We start from the raw sequence: 12,750 nt of genomic DNA, 5'->3' as shown, positions 1-12,750 counted from the left end.
CTGGACTTCCCAGGTGCAAACTCAGCAAACCCAGGCTATTCCTGTTCTGTTCCAGAGATTCTCAAAGTGAGAGGCACACCCCACTGGGACTTGTGAACAGCCAGCGGGAAAAGTTTAGCATCCTGGTTCTCTCTGCCGTGTCATAAGGTTTCTCGTAAGACAGGCAGTAGCCTCAGACTGTGGAGACCAGGGACAGGGATAGATCTTAAGAACAGGGGTAGTCAACCTGTGGTCCTCCAGATGTCCATGGACTACAATTCCTATGAGCCCCTGCCAGCATTGCTGGCAGGGGCTCATGGGAATTGTAGTCCATGGACATCTGGAGGACCACAGGTTGACTACCCCTGCTTAAGAGGACTGGTCAGAGTTCACTCTTTTTATTGAGTTCATATCCTTCTAGCACCGAGAACCGTTCATCATTTCAGTGGGTAGGGACAAATTCTAAGAGCTGGGAAGTTTAATACCCCACTTTTTACTACCCGAAGGAGTCCCAAAGCGGCTTACGAACAATTTTCCCTTCCTCTCCCCACAACAGACACATTGTGAGATAGGTGGGGCTCTAACAGAACTGCTCTGCAAGAACAGCTCTAAGAAATGTGACTAGCTCTGGGTCATTCACCTGCCTGCATGTGGAGGAGTGGGGAATCAAACCGGGTTCTCCAGATTAGAGTTCATCGCTCTTAATCACTACACCACGCTAAGCTCACCTGTCCACGCCTAGAGCTGCACTCTAAAGCAGACTCAAGCGGCAGGGCTGGGAGAAGAAGTTCAGAGAGGGAGGGGGTAGAGATATAGCACAGCCCTTAATGGGACAATACTCTGCTCACCTGGAATCCAGAAGGTCCTGGGGCACCCTGCTCGCCTCTCTCACCAGCTGGGCCCTGAGAAAAAGAAAAACAAGATTCAGTGCAAGGCCTGAAGACTGGGAAGCAGGATACAGCTTCCACAAGAAACCAGTGCCTGAGAGAATGGGGGGGGGGGGGGGAGTCTGGTCTGTATAAGTTGAGAGGGCAAGCGGTTTTTAGCATTGTAAAATGTAAAATATATTATGCCAAACACCCAATGGGAAGGGTAGAAGATGAGGCTAGGAAGATAACTCTTCCATCCTAAATATGATCACTTAAAAGGGAAGAAAGCAGACAAAGCATCTAAACCAGCACAAAGGGCCACAGATATCATCAATTTATTATATTTATTAAGCACCTTTTTACGTGCAGAAATCAAGGCGGCTTACAAATAAAACAACAATCATTAAAAAAAAAACTTAATTAAGACTGCTTGTCAAATGCAGTCCTAAATAAAACTGTCTCTGTTTCTTGGAGATCAAAAGTGAGAGGTCCAGGAGCATTTCCCTGAGGTGGTTGTTCTATAATTGTGGGGCTGCCACCAAAAAAGCCCTCTCTTGTGTGTCCACCAAGACAAGGTTCTTTAATTGGTGGAACAGTCAGGAGGGCCTCACCCTGTGATCTTAATTCCTCAGCAGGGACATATCAGAAAAGACAGTCCTTCAGATATCCCAGTCCCATCCCATGTACCATAGAATTGGAAGGGGTCATACAGACCATCTAGTCCAGCCCCATGCTCAGTGGATCATCCTAATGCAGGCCTTTAAGGGCCAAAACTAACATCTTGACTTGGGAGTTTGGAGCAGATGGGCAGCCAGTGGAATTGCTGTAGTGTCAGGGTCACATGTTCCCAGGAGTCTAGCCACAGCATTCTGCTCTAGCTGCAATTTCTGAACACTCTTCAAGGGTGGCCCCAAGTAGAGTGCATTGCAACAGTCTAGCCTGATTCTCCCAATTGTTTTAGTCTGGAATTTTCTCCCCTAAAAAGAACATGCTATTAAGTAGGGGAAAGAACAAACTACTTCCAGCGATCCCGCATAACAAGACAAAGACTTTAAGCGTACTCGCCATGCAAGTTTTCTCTCATTTACTGTGATCAACAGAACAACCCAAAGGAAGCTCCACCCATTCTCTTGCCCCACCCCTTAAAAAGGTTCTGCCCCTTTATGGGTAGGAAAATACAGGATCAGGCTTCTGCCTTCTGACCAGTATGTTTTCAGCTACTGTGCCTACAAACACAATATTTCTGGAATTATCAAAAGAGCCAGAAAATACTCACTGAAGGTCCAGGTGGCCCACCTGCTCCTGTTTCACCATCTTTACCAGGAAGACCCTATAAAGGAAAGAAACAAGGCTCTTGGTTATCTCTCACGTGCATTCTGTCTTCTGTTATCACCAGGATGTATGGTTCCCCCCAGCATTCTACCTTCACACAACTCTTGCGAGGCAGGTTAGGCTGAGAGAGATGGGAAGGTGGTCACAGACACCTCGTGACACATCCGAAGCCAAATCTCTGTGTTCAAAAACCACCATGCCAGCTACTGTACCCCTGTGATCTCACTGATCCATTCTCTCTTCCGCCCTCCCACCAAAGGAAATGGGACAAATGTGCTGGAATCAGGAAAAGGTTGCAAGAAACTTCCTATTTTGTGTGGCAGTAGCTGCCTGAGATGCAGGGCAGACAGTTACAGAAAACACTGCGTCTCTCCATTCTCTCACACGGTGCTGCGAAGCTGTTAAGTAAAATGTTGACTGCTGGGGCCCTTGATTATCAAGGAAAAGATACTGCTAGATTGTTGCTAAGACTCTCCATCTTCACTGCCTGTGCCACAGCCAACAAAGGAGCTCTGTATCCTCTCATTAGAAGAAGAGTTGGTACTTATATGCTGCTTTTCCCTACCCGAAGGAGGCTCAAAGTGGCTTACAGTCGCCTTCCCTTTCCTCTCCCCACAACAGACACCCTGTGAGGTGGGTGAGGCTGTGAGAGCCCTGATATCACCAATCAGTCAGAACAGCTTTATAAGTTGCATGGCGAGTCCAAGGTCACCCAGCTGGCTGCATGTGGGGGAGTGCAGAATCGAACCTGGCATGCCAGATTAGAAGTCCGCGCTCTTAACCACTATACCAAACTGGCTCCCTTAGCCCTTAAAGAGCCCCAAATTGTTATTTAGGCAGCCAATAACAGCCTGAATGGTCTGGAAATGTTAAGAGCATAACGTCTAGGATTGAGGGCTCGGTGATGTCATGGCAGGCCTTGTTCCCCTCTGACAGCAGGTGGGACATCCTGCCCTATGGATCTCAGAACTACAGGAGTGCACTAAAATACTCTTTGTGCATTCATTTTCTAGAAGGAATGTCCTTTAGATTTCCTAGAATGTCTGCACAGTTATGATGAAATAGCAGAAAACTCCCCTAAGCAGCAGTCAGAAATATTTGGAAAGGCAGTGTTGGCTTGTTTTTGCTGTCAAGTTACCCTGACTTATAAGAACCCCACACAGTTTTCAAGGCCCTTCAGAGGTACTTTGCTATTGCCCGCCTCTGTTTAGCAACCCTGGAACCCTTTCGTGATGTCCCATTCAAATACTAAGCAGGGACAAACCTGCTTAAGCTTCCAAGATCTGGTGAAATAAGTCCAGCCTGGGCTATTCAGGTCAGGGTGGAGAGGCACATAGAAGCATGTAATGATTGTTTTAGCAACAATAAGATTAGAGGCTAGCTGGATCTATCCAAGATTGAGATGAGCTCTCTGCCAGAATAACCCTATACTGCTGCAGCGGCCAAACTGTAGCTCTCCAGATACCATGGACTAGAATTCCCATGATCCCCTGCCAGCATATGCTGGCAGGGGCTCATGGGAATTGTAGTCCATGGAATCTCTAGAGAACCACAGTTTGGCCACCACTGCATATTTGTGCTCAGGTTATGTAGCAAATGAGCTATGGGTCTTGATCAGACATTCAACATATGAGAATATTTCTATGCTCGATAACCGTTGCACTATGGTATCTTTGGCTAGGTTCAAGGCGGCATCTGTGGTTTATCTTTTTTGAACAGGGCGGTCATAAGATCATTGTGAGAACACAATACACCTCCACCATCCTCCAGATTATCTGTATTGCAGCTCAAGTGGACAGCAATGTGGTGGTAACAGTGGGCTTTTTCCCAAACTGGCGCAGAATGCCTGAGTTGTCACTGCTTGGCATCAAGAGAGGAAGAGGAGGGCTTTGTGGGAGGGGAAACTATATTCAAATCTACTTACTCGTAGACCGGGAGCACCAGGAAGCCCCTTCTCACCAGCTTTGCCAGGTTCACCCTAGACAGAAAGAAAACAAAGATGGCGGCTGAGACACTTCTGGAAAGAAGCTGAACATTCCACTTGGCAAGGAACAGGAACTCTACTAGACAGACTCTCCTTTGCCCATCCACCTCTGTTTTGATATGACCGACATGCATGGTTTTATGGGACCACTGGGCCAAAGCAGGGAACAAAACGTTGTTTCAGCAAAGCAGAAAGGCAAGTCAGCTGTGACAAACACAACATTTCCCAGAGTTCTCTGCAAAAAAGGACCTCCCTCTTTTGTTTCTCCTGGATGATGGAAATTGTGAACGTGCAAAGGGCTTCCAGCTAGATAATGTCTTATTGGCTGCCTGGCGATTCTTCTACTGTGAATTGCTAAGAGCACCTATTCTGTATCATAGCTATTCCCCATTTTTCTTTGTAGCCTTCTTGATACCATTGCTGAGGATATCACCTGCTTTTGCCCGCGTCAAGGTGGAAACAACGAGAATTGCCAAGTGTCGACGTACGACTAGAGAAAACTAAAGAGCTGTCTACAATGGCAAAATTGATCAACTTAGTTCATAGAAGACCATCACAAGAAGGCAATGACCGCTGGGGTTTCTTTTTAGAATTTGTGGATAAATAAACGTATGCTATTATTTATAATATAAGCTGTTGTCAAATAAGAAATAATGCATCATAGAGACAAAAGAAGAATTGCTGGGAAGAGACATGGTATAAATTAAAAGTTTTACATACATATATTTTCATAGCTGCCTAAACATTCATCTAAAAGCTATTCCTTTCCCTTTTTCTGTTCTCTTTGTATTGAAAATGTTCTAAAAATAAATGGGTATCACCTGCAGGTTGACTTACATTAGCACCTTTAGGGCCTGGGAAGCCCATCACGCCGGGCTGACCACGGGCACCTTGTGGACCAGGTGGGCCAGGTCGTCCATCTTCTCCGGGAGCACCCTGGCAAGAGCAGTCACAACTTGCATTAAAAAGTCAGAAAGTCAAAGAACACGTAAGTGAGAAGGTGCACCTGACTGGCTTGACGTGCTTGTTTAGTCCAGAAGAGGGCCCTGGATTTGCTTTGGGAATCTGAACACTTATTCCTCTGTAGACAACCAGCATCCATCAGCTGGGTGCCTATTATGGGCTCTTCCACCCTCTCACTCCTGTGCAATGAGGGGATTCCACATCCCAGGGGCGGCTCGGAAAAGCTAGCCAGTGTTGCACGAATATCTATCGACTATGCAGTGACAGTCTTCATAAAAAGACACCCTTTCAGTGTCATTGTCTCCCACTAGACATATATGGCAATATAAGGTAAAACTCCATGTCCACTGCTCTCCCACACTCTGTATCTGCACGCTGCCTTCAAAACCAAATCAAGCGCTTCTACTGATTCCCACCCCTAATCCAACCTCCTCCTCATTCCTTCATTCCCATATTAACCTGCCACCTTAAGTCCTGTGCTCAAATAAACATCCTTCTCCATTTCCCGTCGTCCCTTCCTCAATTTGGTTTCTATCTCTTCTCTGTAGCTCTCCCAGTCCCTACTGTTCTGGATGAGACCCAAAATAATCAAAGTTCACTTACGGATGGGCCAAGTTTGCCTTGAGGACCAGCATCTCCAGGGCGACCCGTGAGACCCTAGATGCAAAAGACAGGCAGCAGACATTCAAGATGGTTCCTTAATCCTTTCTCTTGAATTCCCCCCCCCAAATGACTCTTCCTTGTTTATGGTGTGTAAATCTTTGTATGCCAGCCTTTCTCAACTTTTTTACTGCTGAGAAAACCCTGAAACATTCTTCAGGCTTTGAGAAGCTCCAGAAGTGGTGCTATCTTGAAGAACCTGGGCCCATCCCCTTCCTACCCCCTCCAGGCCCATCATTGGACATTTTGGGAAAGGGAGTAAACATGACCACAGAGGGATGGATGGATGGGATGGATGCACACATATAACACTTTTAAAATATATTAAAAATTAATTAACTCCCACCCATTCAGAAAATCCTTCCAGAGCCATCAAGAAACCCAAGGTTTCATGAAACCCTGGTTGAGAAAGCCCGGGCTAAAGAGATGGCACAGGTTGGTGGTCCCTGTTACACCTGACTTGGCTAAGGAGCAAAACTAAACTGGCCTCCTATTTCTTAAGCCATGTGCTTGTTGCAGTTTCCTGGTTGGGCAGTTGTGGTTCATTTTGCTTAGGGCTGGCACTTGGTCAGTCATCTGACTATGGTCAAAAGAAGTCAATTATTTCCAGATACTAAAACCTCTACAAGGGGAAGAAGCACAAGCAGCCTGACAAATAAGAAAGACTTGCTTTTCATCATCCTAGAATCTGCAAGGCCGAGCAACAAAAGAGCCAAAGAAAGTAAGTGATACACAAACTAAGAACAGTCTTGCCTAGTATACTTTTTTTATTTAAAGATTTACACCCAGTTTCTGGGCGGGAGAGTTGACATCCTCTCTAAGCGGCTAATGACAAAATAAACCATGACAGTTTTTGGAACACAGAGAGCTGTGTAGGCTCATGCAAAGGGCATCTGTTAGCCCTGTGGGTATTTTCTCCAAGGGGAAAACCCAAATTATAAACTGCTTCAGAAAACGCCTCCTGTTCCAAAACAAGTCTTCCATATGACATTAAGGGCTGCTGTCTACGCAGCCCTAAGCGCTGTATGTAGTTGCAGCAATGTGTCTGGTTCCACTCTGCATCTTACCCTAGCGCCAGGCAGGCCAGGTTCTCCCGGACGGCCAGGATCTCCGGTGGCTCCTTTGGAACCCCCAAGGCCAGGAGGACCACGTTCCCCAGGAGCGCCCTGTTCAGAGAAGAGTAAGCAAGAATTATATCACTCCAGGTATCAAAATAAATTCCTCCCAGATTGGAACTGACAGCCTACAACCCAAAGGCTTCTGGGAAAATCTAACACTACAGCCACTTCACCGGAGCTATCAATGAGCAGCAGAGAGAAAGAAACAAACGACAAAATGCCATTTAAATTCACACTAAGCACTCTCCCTCCCTTGACTGGTCTTTCATTCGTTTGAGTGGGCAAGTAGGGTTAAAGCCAGCCTTTCTCAATGTTTTGACCACTGAGAAATCCCTGAAACATTCTTCAGGCTTCAAGAAAGCCCAGAAGTGGTGAGATCGTGCAGAATATGGTTGGGAAGCGGAGCTGTATACATGGCCACCCAGGACCTTCCCTCCCTCTCCAGACCCATCACTGGCCATTTTGGGAGGAGGGGGACAGTTGACATGACCACATATGGTCATATCACCCAATAAATGTTTAGCAAACTAAAATATATATATTAAAAATTAACTCCCGCCCCCTTCAGGAAACCCTTCCAGGGCCATCAAGAAACCCCACAGTTTCACGAAACTCTGGGTTGGGAAAACTTGGGTTAGGTGCTCACCTTGGGACCAGCTAATCCATCTTGACCTGGGAAACCACGATTTCCAGGGGAGCCCTAAGAATAAGAAAATGATGAGAAAGCTAGCAAGAAAGCTAAGGAACACAGCAGTCTGGGCAATAAAGAATAATTCTCATGATTAGCAGTAAGTGAAAACAGGGATCTTTTAACATCTTCCATTTGATTGAAAAAAAATATGTAAGAAACAACAGCAGCAGCAGACTCAAGAACCTTCCAGCAGTGGAGCAGTAGGGGACAGGATCCTACAGTGTTTCCTGGGCTACTGCTTGGAGTCATCCTGAATCTAAATAATGCAATCATTGTAGATTGTAAGCCTCACAATTTGCACACCAGTAAACCTTGAAGAAGAAGAGTTGGTTCTTATATGCCGCTTTTCCCTACCCGAAAGAGGCTCAAAGCGGCTTACAGTCGCCTTCCCATTCCTCTCCCCCCAACAGACACCCTGTGGGGTAGGTGAGGCTGAGAGAGCCCTGATATTCCTGCCTGGTCAGAACAGCTTTATCAGTGCTGTGGTGAGCCCAAGGTCATCCATCTGGCTGCATGTGGGGGAGTGCAGAATCGAACCCGGCATGCCAGATTAGAAGTCCGCACTCCTAACCACTACACCAAACTGGCTCTTAATAGATTCAGAGACACTTTGCATACTACATTCCTTATGGGATTGTATCAGTACCACTAAAATCATCAAAAAGTGAATGTGATTTTTTAAAAAAATGTTTGCAATATGACTCCTGTGGAGGAAACGTGGCTAGCTGTCGCTCCCTTTGGCGAGCAAGCCCAGGTTTGCTCTTGAGTAGACGTGAGAGACGGTCCTAGGGACTGTTGAGTTTGCATTATAAAAATACCTGTGCTGGGAACCTCAAGGTGAGTCTTCGGAAAGAAATACAGTGGGTATAATGAAATCCCTAGGATTGTGTCATTTTGGCAACTGCATTTAAAAGATGGGGCCATTTTGGATCCTGAACCAAATCATTAGTCTGCCACCGTGCCCTGCCTTGGGCGCATTCCACACATGGTGGATAAAGTAGATCTTTGTATTCCACACAGGAAAATCCAGCTGCAAAAGCACACTGGAAGTGCATCCAATGTGTGCGGAACGAGGTGTTTCCTGGGCTCAGCAGATTGTCCTTGCCTACCCACACTTTCAGGTCAGCTATCAATACAGTTTCCTAAACTTCACTTTCCCTAAGCCCAGATACATGTTCTCATCTACCTCTTCTGGAGCTTCTACAATCCCAGTGCTGAAATGTCCTTGGTTCTCACTAAGCTTCCTCCCTCCCACTTCTACACTTCTCCTTCTCTGCTTTAACAGCTTCTAAGCACCCTTTCTGGGCCCACCTGCAACTCCTCCTCATAGCAACACAGTGCCTGAGGGAGAGGCTGTGGCTCAGCGGGTAAAGCATCCGCTTTGCATGCAGAAGATCCCAAGTTCGATCCCCACCATCTGCAGCTAAAAGGACTAGGGAGTAGGTAACAGGAAAGCCCTCTGCTTGAGAGAGAGCAGCTGCCAATCTGAGTAGTCAATCCTGGCCTGGATAGATCAAAGGTCTGGGTCACAATCTGCAGCTTCATACCACCTAGGCTCCCCTTCTCATGCCACTACATCCATGCAGTCTGAGCGGCACCAGGAACTAGCACATGGCACACCACAGATGCTACTATGGTTAAAACCTTCTGTCGTGTTTTGCCAAAAATTGCCACCCGTTGTGAAGAGCTGTCCTCCGTGTCCTCCTAAGTGGGCCTGGTTTACAGTATGGAACCCAAAGCCCTTCTGTAAGGTTCCCTGCTGCTCCTGCAAGAATATCCTACTCCCTGTGACCTCACTTACCCTCTCTCCAGGTGGCCCAAGTGGTCCGGCAGCTCCTGGCTCACCACGAGCCCCTCTCTTGCCTTCTTCTCCTGCTGGTCCAGGACCGCCTTGTGGGCCTGAAGGGCCCTGAAGAGGGGAAAAAAAAAACATCAGTCTTAGTTGTTCTTAATTACCATTTGTCTTCATATGCCAATGGTCACTGTATTTAAATACAGGCCTTGCCTGGAGGTCCCCTGGCAGTACAACTTTGGCGTGGGAAGCAGCGAACAGAAGTTTTTAAGCTTGCCCTTTATCCTGCCCACCTTTAGTTACTGGAAAGAGGGCTGAACTATTCATGGTCAGCTGATTTTTAACACTCAAGGATGCTTCTGTGGTACAGAATGAATAGTTTAGCTGGTAATATCTCTAAAAACAAATGTTCAGGGAGCATGCAATACGTAAGGTTGGTTCTTGGGATTCGTAGAACTCATTCAACGTTTAAATAAACATTAAAGACAACTGGGTGTTGTGTTGTGTGCCGTCAAGCTGCTCCAAACTTCAGGCAGCCGTATGAGTTAGTGAATTCCAAAACCTCCTATCCTTAGCAGCCTTGCTCAGCTCTTGCAACCCGAAGGCCTTGGCTAAAACAGCCCAACAAACCAGGAAAACTAATATTCAAGCACAAATCAGGGTTTTTCTGTGAAGTTAAGTTTGCAGTACCTATCCCGGTTTCCTCCTGAGACAATTTCAGAAATCAGGAAATGTAAATGGATCTTCATAACTGTTAACTGGATGGCCATGACTGTGGATCCCAGAAGTTATTCTGGAGAAAGTCAGAAAGACTGGAAAGCTAATGACAGAACAATTGCTTAAGGTTAAAGGATGTAGCCATCTGTAACTGGCATCTCTCATTTTCCGTATGCCCATGGTCCTGATCCAAAGTGGGCTGGTTTGTGCGTCTGAAAGTTAAACTTAGAAACAAAGCACTAGAAGTTCTGTTCATGGGACTCCCAACTTCTTGTGTATATAAGCTAAGGTCTAGGCCTAGGGATTCTAAAGGGATGCATCAGACTGAGACCCAACAGAAGGCAAAAGGCCTGCAACTTGAATGCCAGGCTATGAAGTCACCTTGTTAGATACTTACGGGTTCGCCCTTGGGACCCTGTTCCCCTTTGAAGCCTGCAATGCCAGGTTCTCCCTGCAGAGAAATACATAAAAACAACCAGACACGGATTAGAGGTCTCAAACGCCAAAAGCCTGGATGCTCTGGGCTGATCCTGCGTTGAGCAGGGGGTTGGACTAGATGGCCTGTCTGGCCCTTTCCAACTCTATGATTCTAGGATTCTAAGCAGTGGCTGGGCAGAGACTTCTCCTGCATGCTTTAGGCTGATCCTGTGTTGAGCAGGGGGTTGGACTAGATGGCCTGTATGGCCCCTTCCAACTCTATGATTCTAGGATTCCTTGCTCCTAGTCATACTCTCTCATCACTGCACCACACCGGCTCTCCCTTGTTACGGTGCAGATCTACTTCTTTTAGTATCTATATATACATACAGTCACACTTTCAAGCAGGCTGAGCCCAGCCTTCACGTAGGGTTTGCCTAATTTCATACCCCACATGCTGGGTTTTCTTGTGCTCCTCCCACTTGACCTTTTGGGGGGGAACTAAAGAGCCTGTAAGTAGTCATCTCAGGTAAAGTCACCAGTGGGCCAGGAACAACCACAAATCTAAGATGGTAAGATGAGCTTTGGGGGGGGTCCAGGTGGTCCAGCATCCTATTTTCACAAGGAGCCAGCCAAATGGAAAGCCCAAAAGCAGGAAACGACAGCAAAAGCCTTTGACCACTGATCGTTCTCCTGCAACTGGTACATGGCATTGCCTTTTGCATGCATTTGCATTTGCATTTGCATTTGCTTATTTATTTATTTATTTATTTATTTATTTATTTATTTATTTATTTATTTATTTATTTATTTATATCCTGCTTTTCTCCCCAGTTGGGACTCAAAGCAGCTTAGAACATGGCTTGCCCCATGTCTGTTTTATCACAACCCTGGGAGGTAGGCCAGGTTGAGAGATGGGCCCAAGGTCACCCAGTACGTGTCCATGGTAGAAGTGGTGATTCAAACCCAGGACTCCCAGACTGGCTCGCATTGCTCTCACATCCGAAGGTTTCATGAGCCTGCCAAGTACAATAGCCCTTTGGGGCCACTCACCCACACATCTTTTGGCTGCGAATTTGAAAAAGGATGACACATTGTGCAGTAAAATGACTTTCCTTGGTCAGTCCTTAGACTATGGCCTGTGAATCACACTGCATGACTGAGTTTTTGTAACAGAGGAACATTCCCTCTATTCACTTTTTCTACATTATTCATAATTATTTGATCATCTCTCATGTTTCTCCCTTAATAGCCTTTCCCCTACACTAAAAACACCTTAGCTGTTTCCTTACAAGGAAGGTAGTCTTCAACCTTTTAGTTATATCGGTCACACCTTTCTGCTTATCTTCTACCTATAACCATATATTTGTAAAACAATCTACACACAAAGCTCAAAACGAGGCAGCACCACAGGATTATACAAAGATGTTCTATAACTGGCCAATTTATCCTTCATCCCTTACTAACCTTCATATATCAGTTACCCCTAGAACAGGGGTGGCCAAACTGTAGCTCTCTAGATGTCCATGGACTACAGTTCCCATGAACCCCTGAAAGCACTGATGTCTTTGGAAAGACATCAGCCTGAGCTTCTTACCGACTGGCCTTTGGGGCCCAAAGGCCCAGTTGCACCTTGAGGTCCAGGAGGTCCACGCGGGCCAGGAAATCCAGGAGCGCCTGCAATGCCAGGAGCACCCTGTTGACAGAAAACAAAACCAAAGGTCAAGACCAAGAAGGTCGCTTGAAACACAGCAGTTCCCCCCAGATAACTCACTGTACAACAGAGCTCCGTGCTCAATGCTTGTTTGTGGGAGGAGAAGTTTGACACCAGAGGTTATGGGATGTGCCCACCTAGCAACTTCCTTCTCTTTCTTCATTTATTTATTTATTAGGCTTATATACCGCCCTTCTCGGGCCAGCCAGCTCAGGGCAGTTCACAATAAAAATACAATTAAAATATAGAATACCGTCAAAAAACAAAATACATATCCCAATAGCTGGCACGACTAACCATCTGGCTAACACTGCATCACAGATGGTGGCAACCGTTTCCGATTATAACTAACCCTCCACACCTTGGCACTTCTGTTCCCAGGTGTGTAATACCAGCAGGCGATGTTAGTCCAGGGGGGTACTGATTATACAAAGATGGGGGAAGACCCAATCGTAATTCCCGGTCTGTAGCCCAGCCTCAACCAGAAGCCTGGTGGAAGAGCTCCATCTTGCAG

At 46.3% G+C, this 12,750-nt stretch overlaps 1 protein-coding gene across 3 annotated transcripts in view; it reads right to left on the bottom strand.

Moving 5' to 3' along the window:
* COL2A1 (collagen type II alpha 1 chain) overlaps nucleotides 1–12,750 on the bottom strand; it is a 91,917-nt gene that overhangs the window by 31,399 nt on the left and 47,768 nt on the right. For all 3 annotated transcript variants that reach the window (XM_077329148.1, XM_077329149.1, XM_077329150.1), the window contains 10 exons: nucleotides 12,120–12,218; nucleotides 10,503–10,556; nucleotides 9,398–9,505; nucleotides 7,552–7,605; nucleotides 6,855–6,953; nucleotides 5,731–5,784; nucleotides 5,002–5,100; nucleotides 4,105–4,158; nucleotides 2,125–2,178; nucleotides 828–881 (listed from right to left, as the gene is read on the bottom strand). In XM_077329148.1, the coding sequence (XP_077185263.1) occupies nucleotides 828–881; nucleotides 2,125–2,178; nucleotides 4,105–4,158; nucleotides 5,002–5,100; nucleotides 5,731–5,784; nucleotides 6,855–6,953; nucleotides 7,552–7,605; nucleotides 9,398–9,505; nucleotides 10,503–10,556; nucleotides 12,120–12,218 (729 nt within the window). The remainder of the gene's footprint in view (nucleotides 1–827; nucleotides 882–2,124; nucleotides 2,179–4,104; nucleotides 4,159–5,001; nucleotides 5,101–5,730; nucleotides 5,785–6,854; nucleotides 6,954–7,551; nucleotides 7,606–9,397; nucleotides 9,506–10,502; nucleotides 10,557–12,119; nucleotides 12,219–12,750) is intronic.

This window comes from Paroedura picta, chromosome 3 (assembly GCF_049243985.1).
Source record: "Paroedura picta isolate Pp20150507F chromosome 3, Ppicta_v3.0, whole genome shotgun sequence".
In the NCBI taxonomy this organism is placed as follows: Eukaryota; Metazoa; Chordata; class Lepidosauria; order Squamata; family Gekkonidae; genus Paroedura; species Paroedura picta.
Note: the sequence above shows the minus strand (reverse complement) of the source record. Positions and strands in the feature narration are given on the sequence as shown.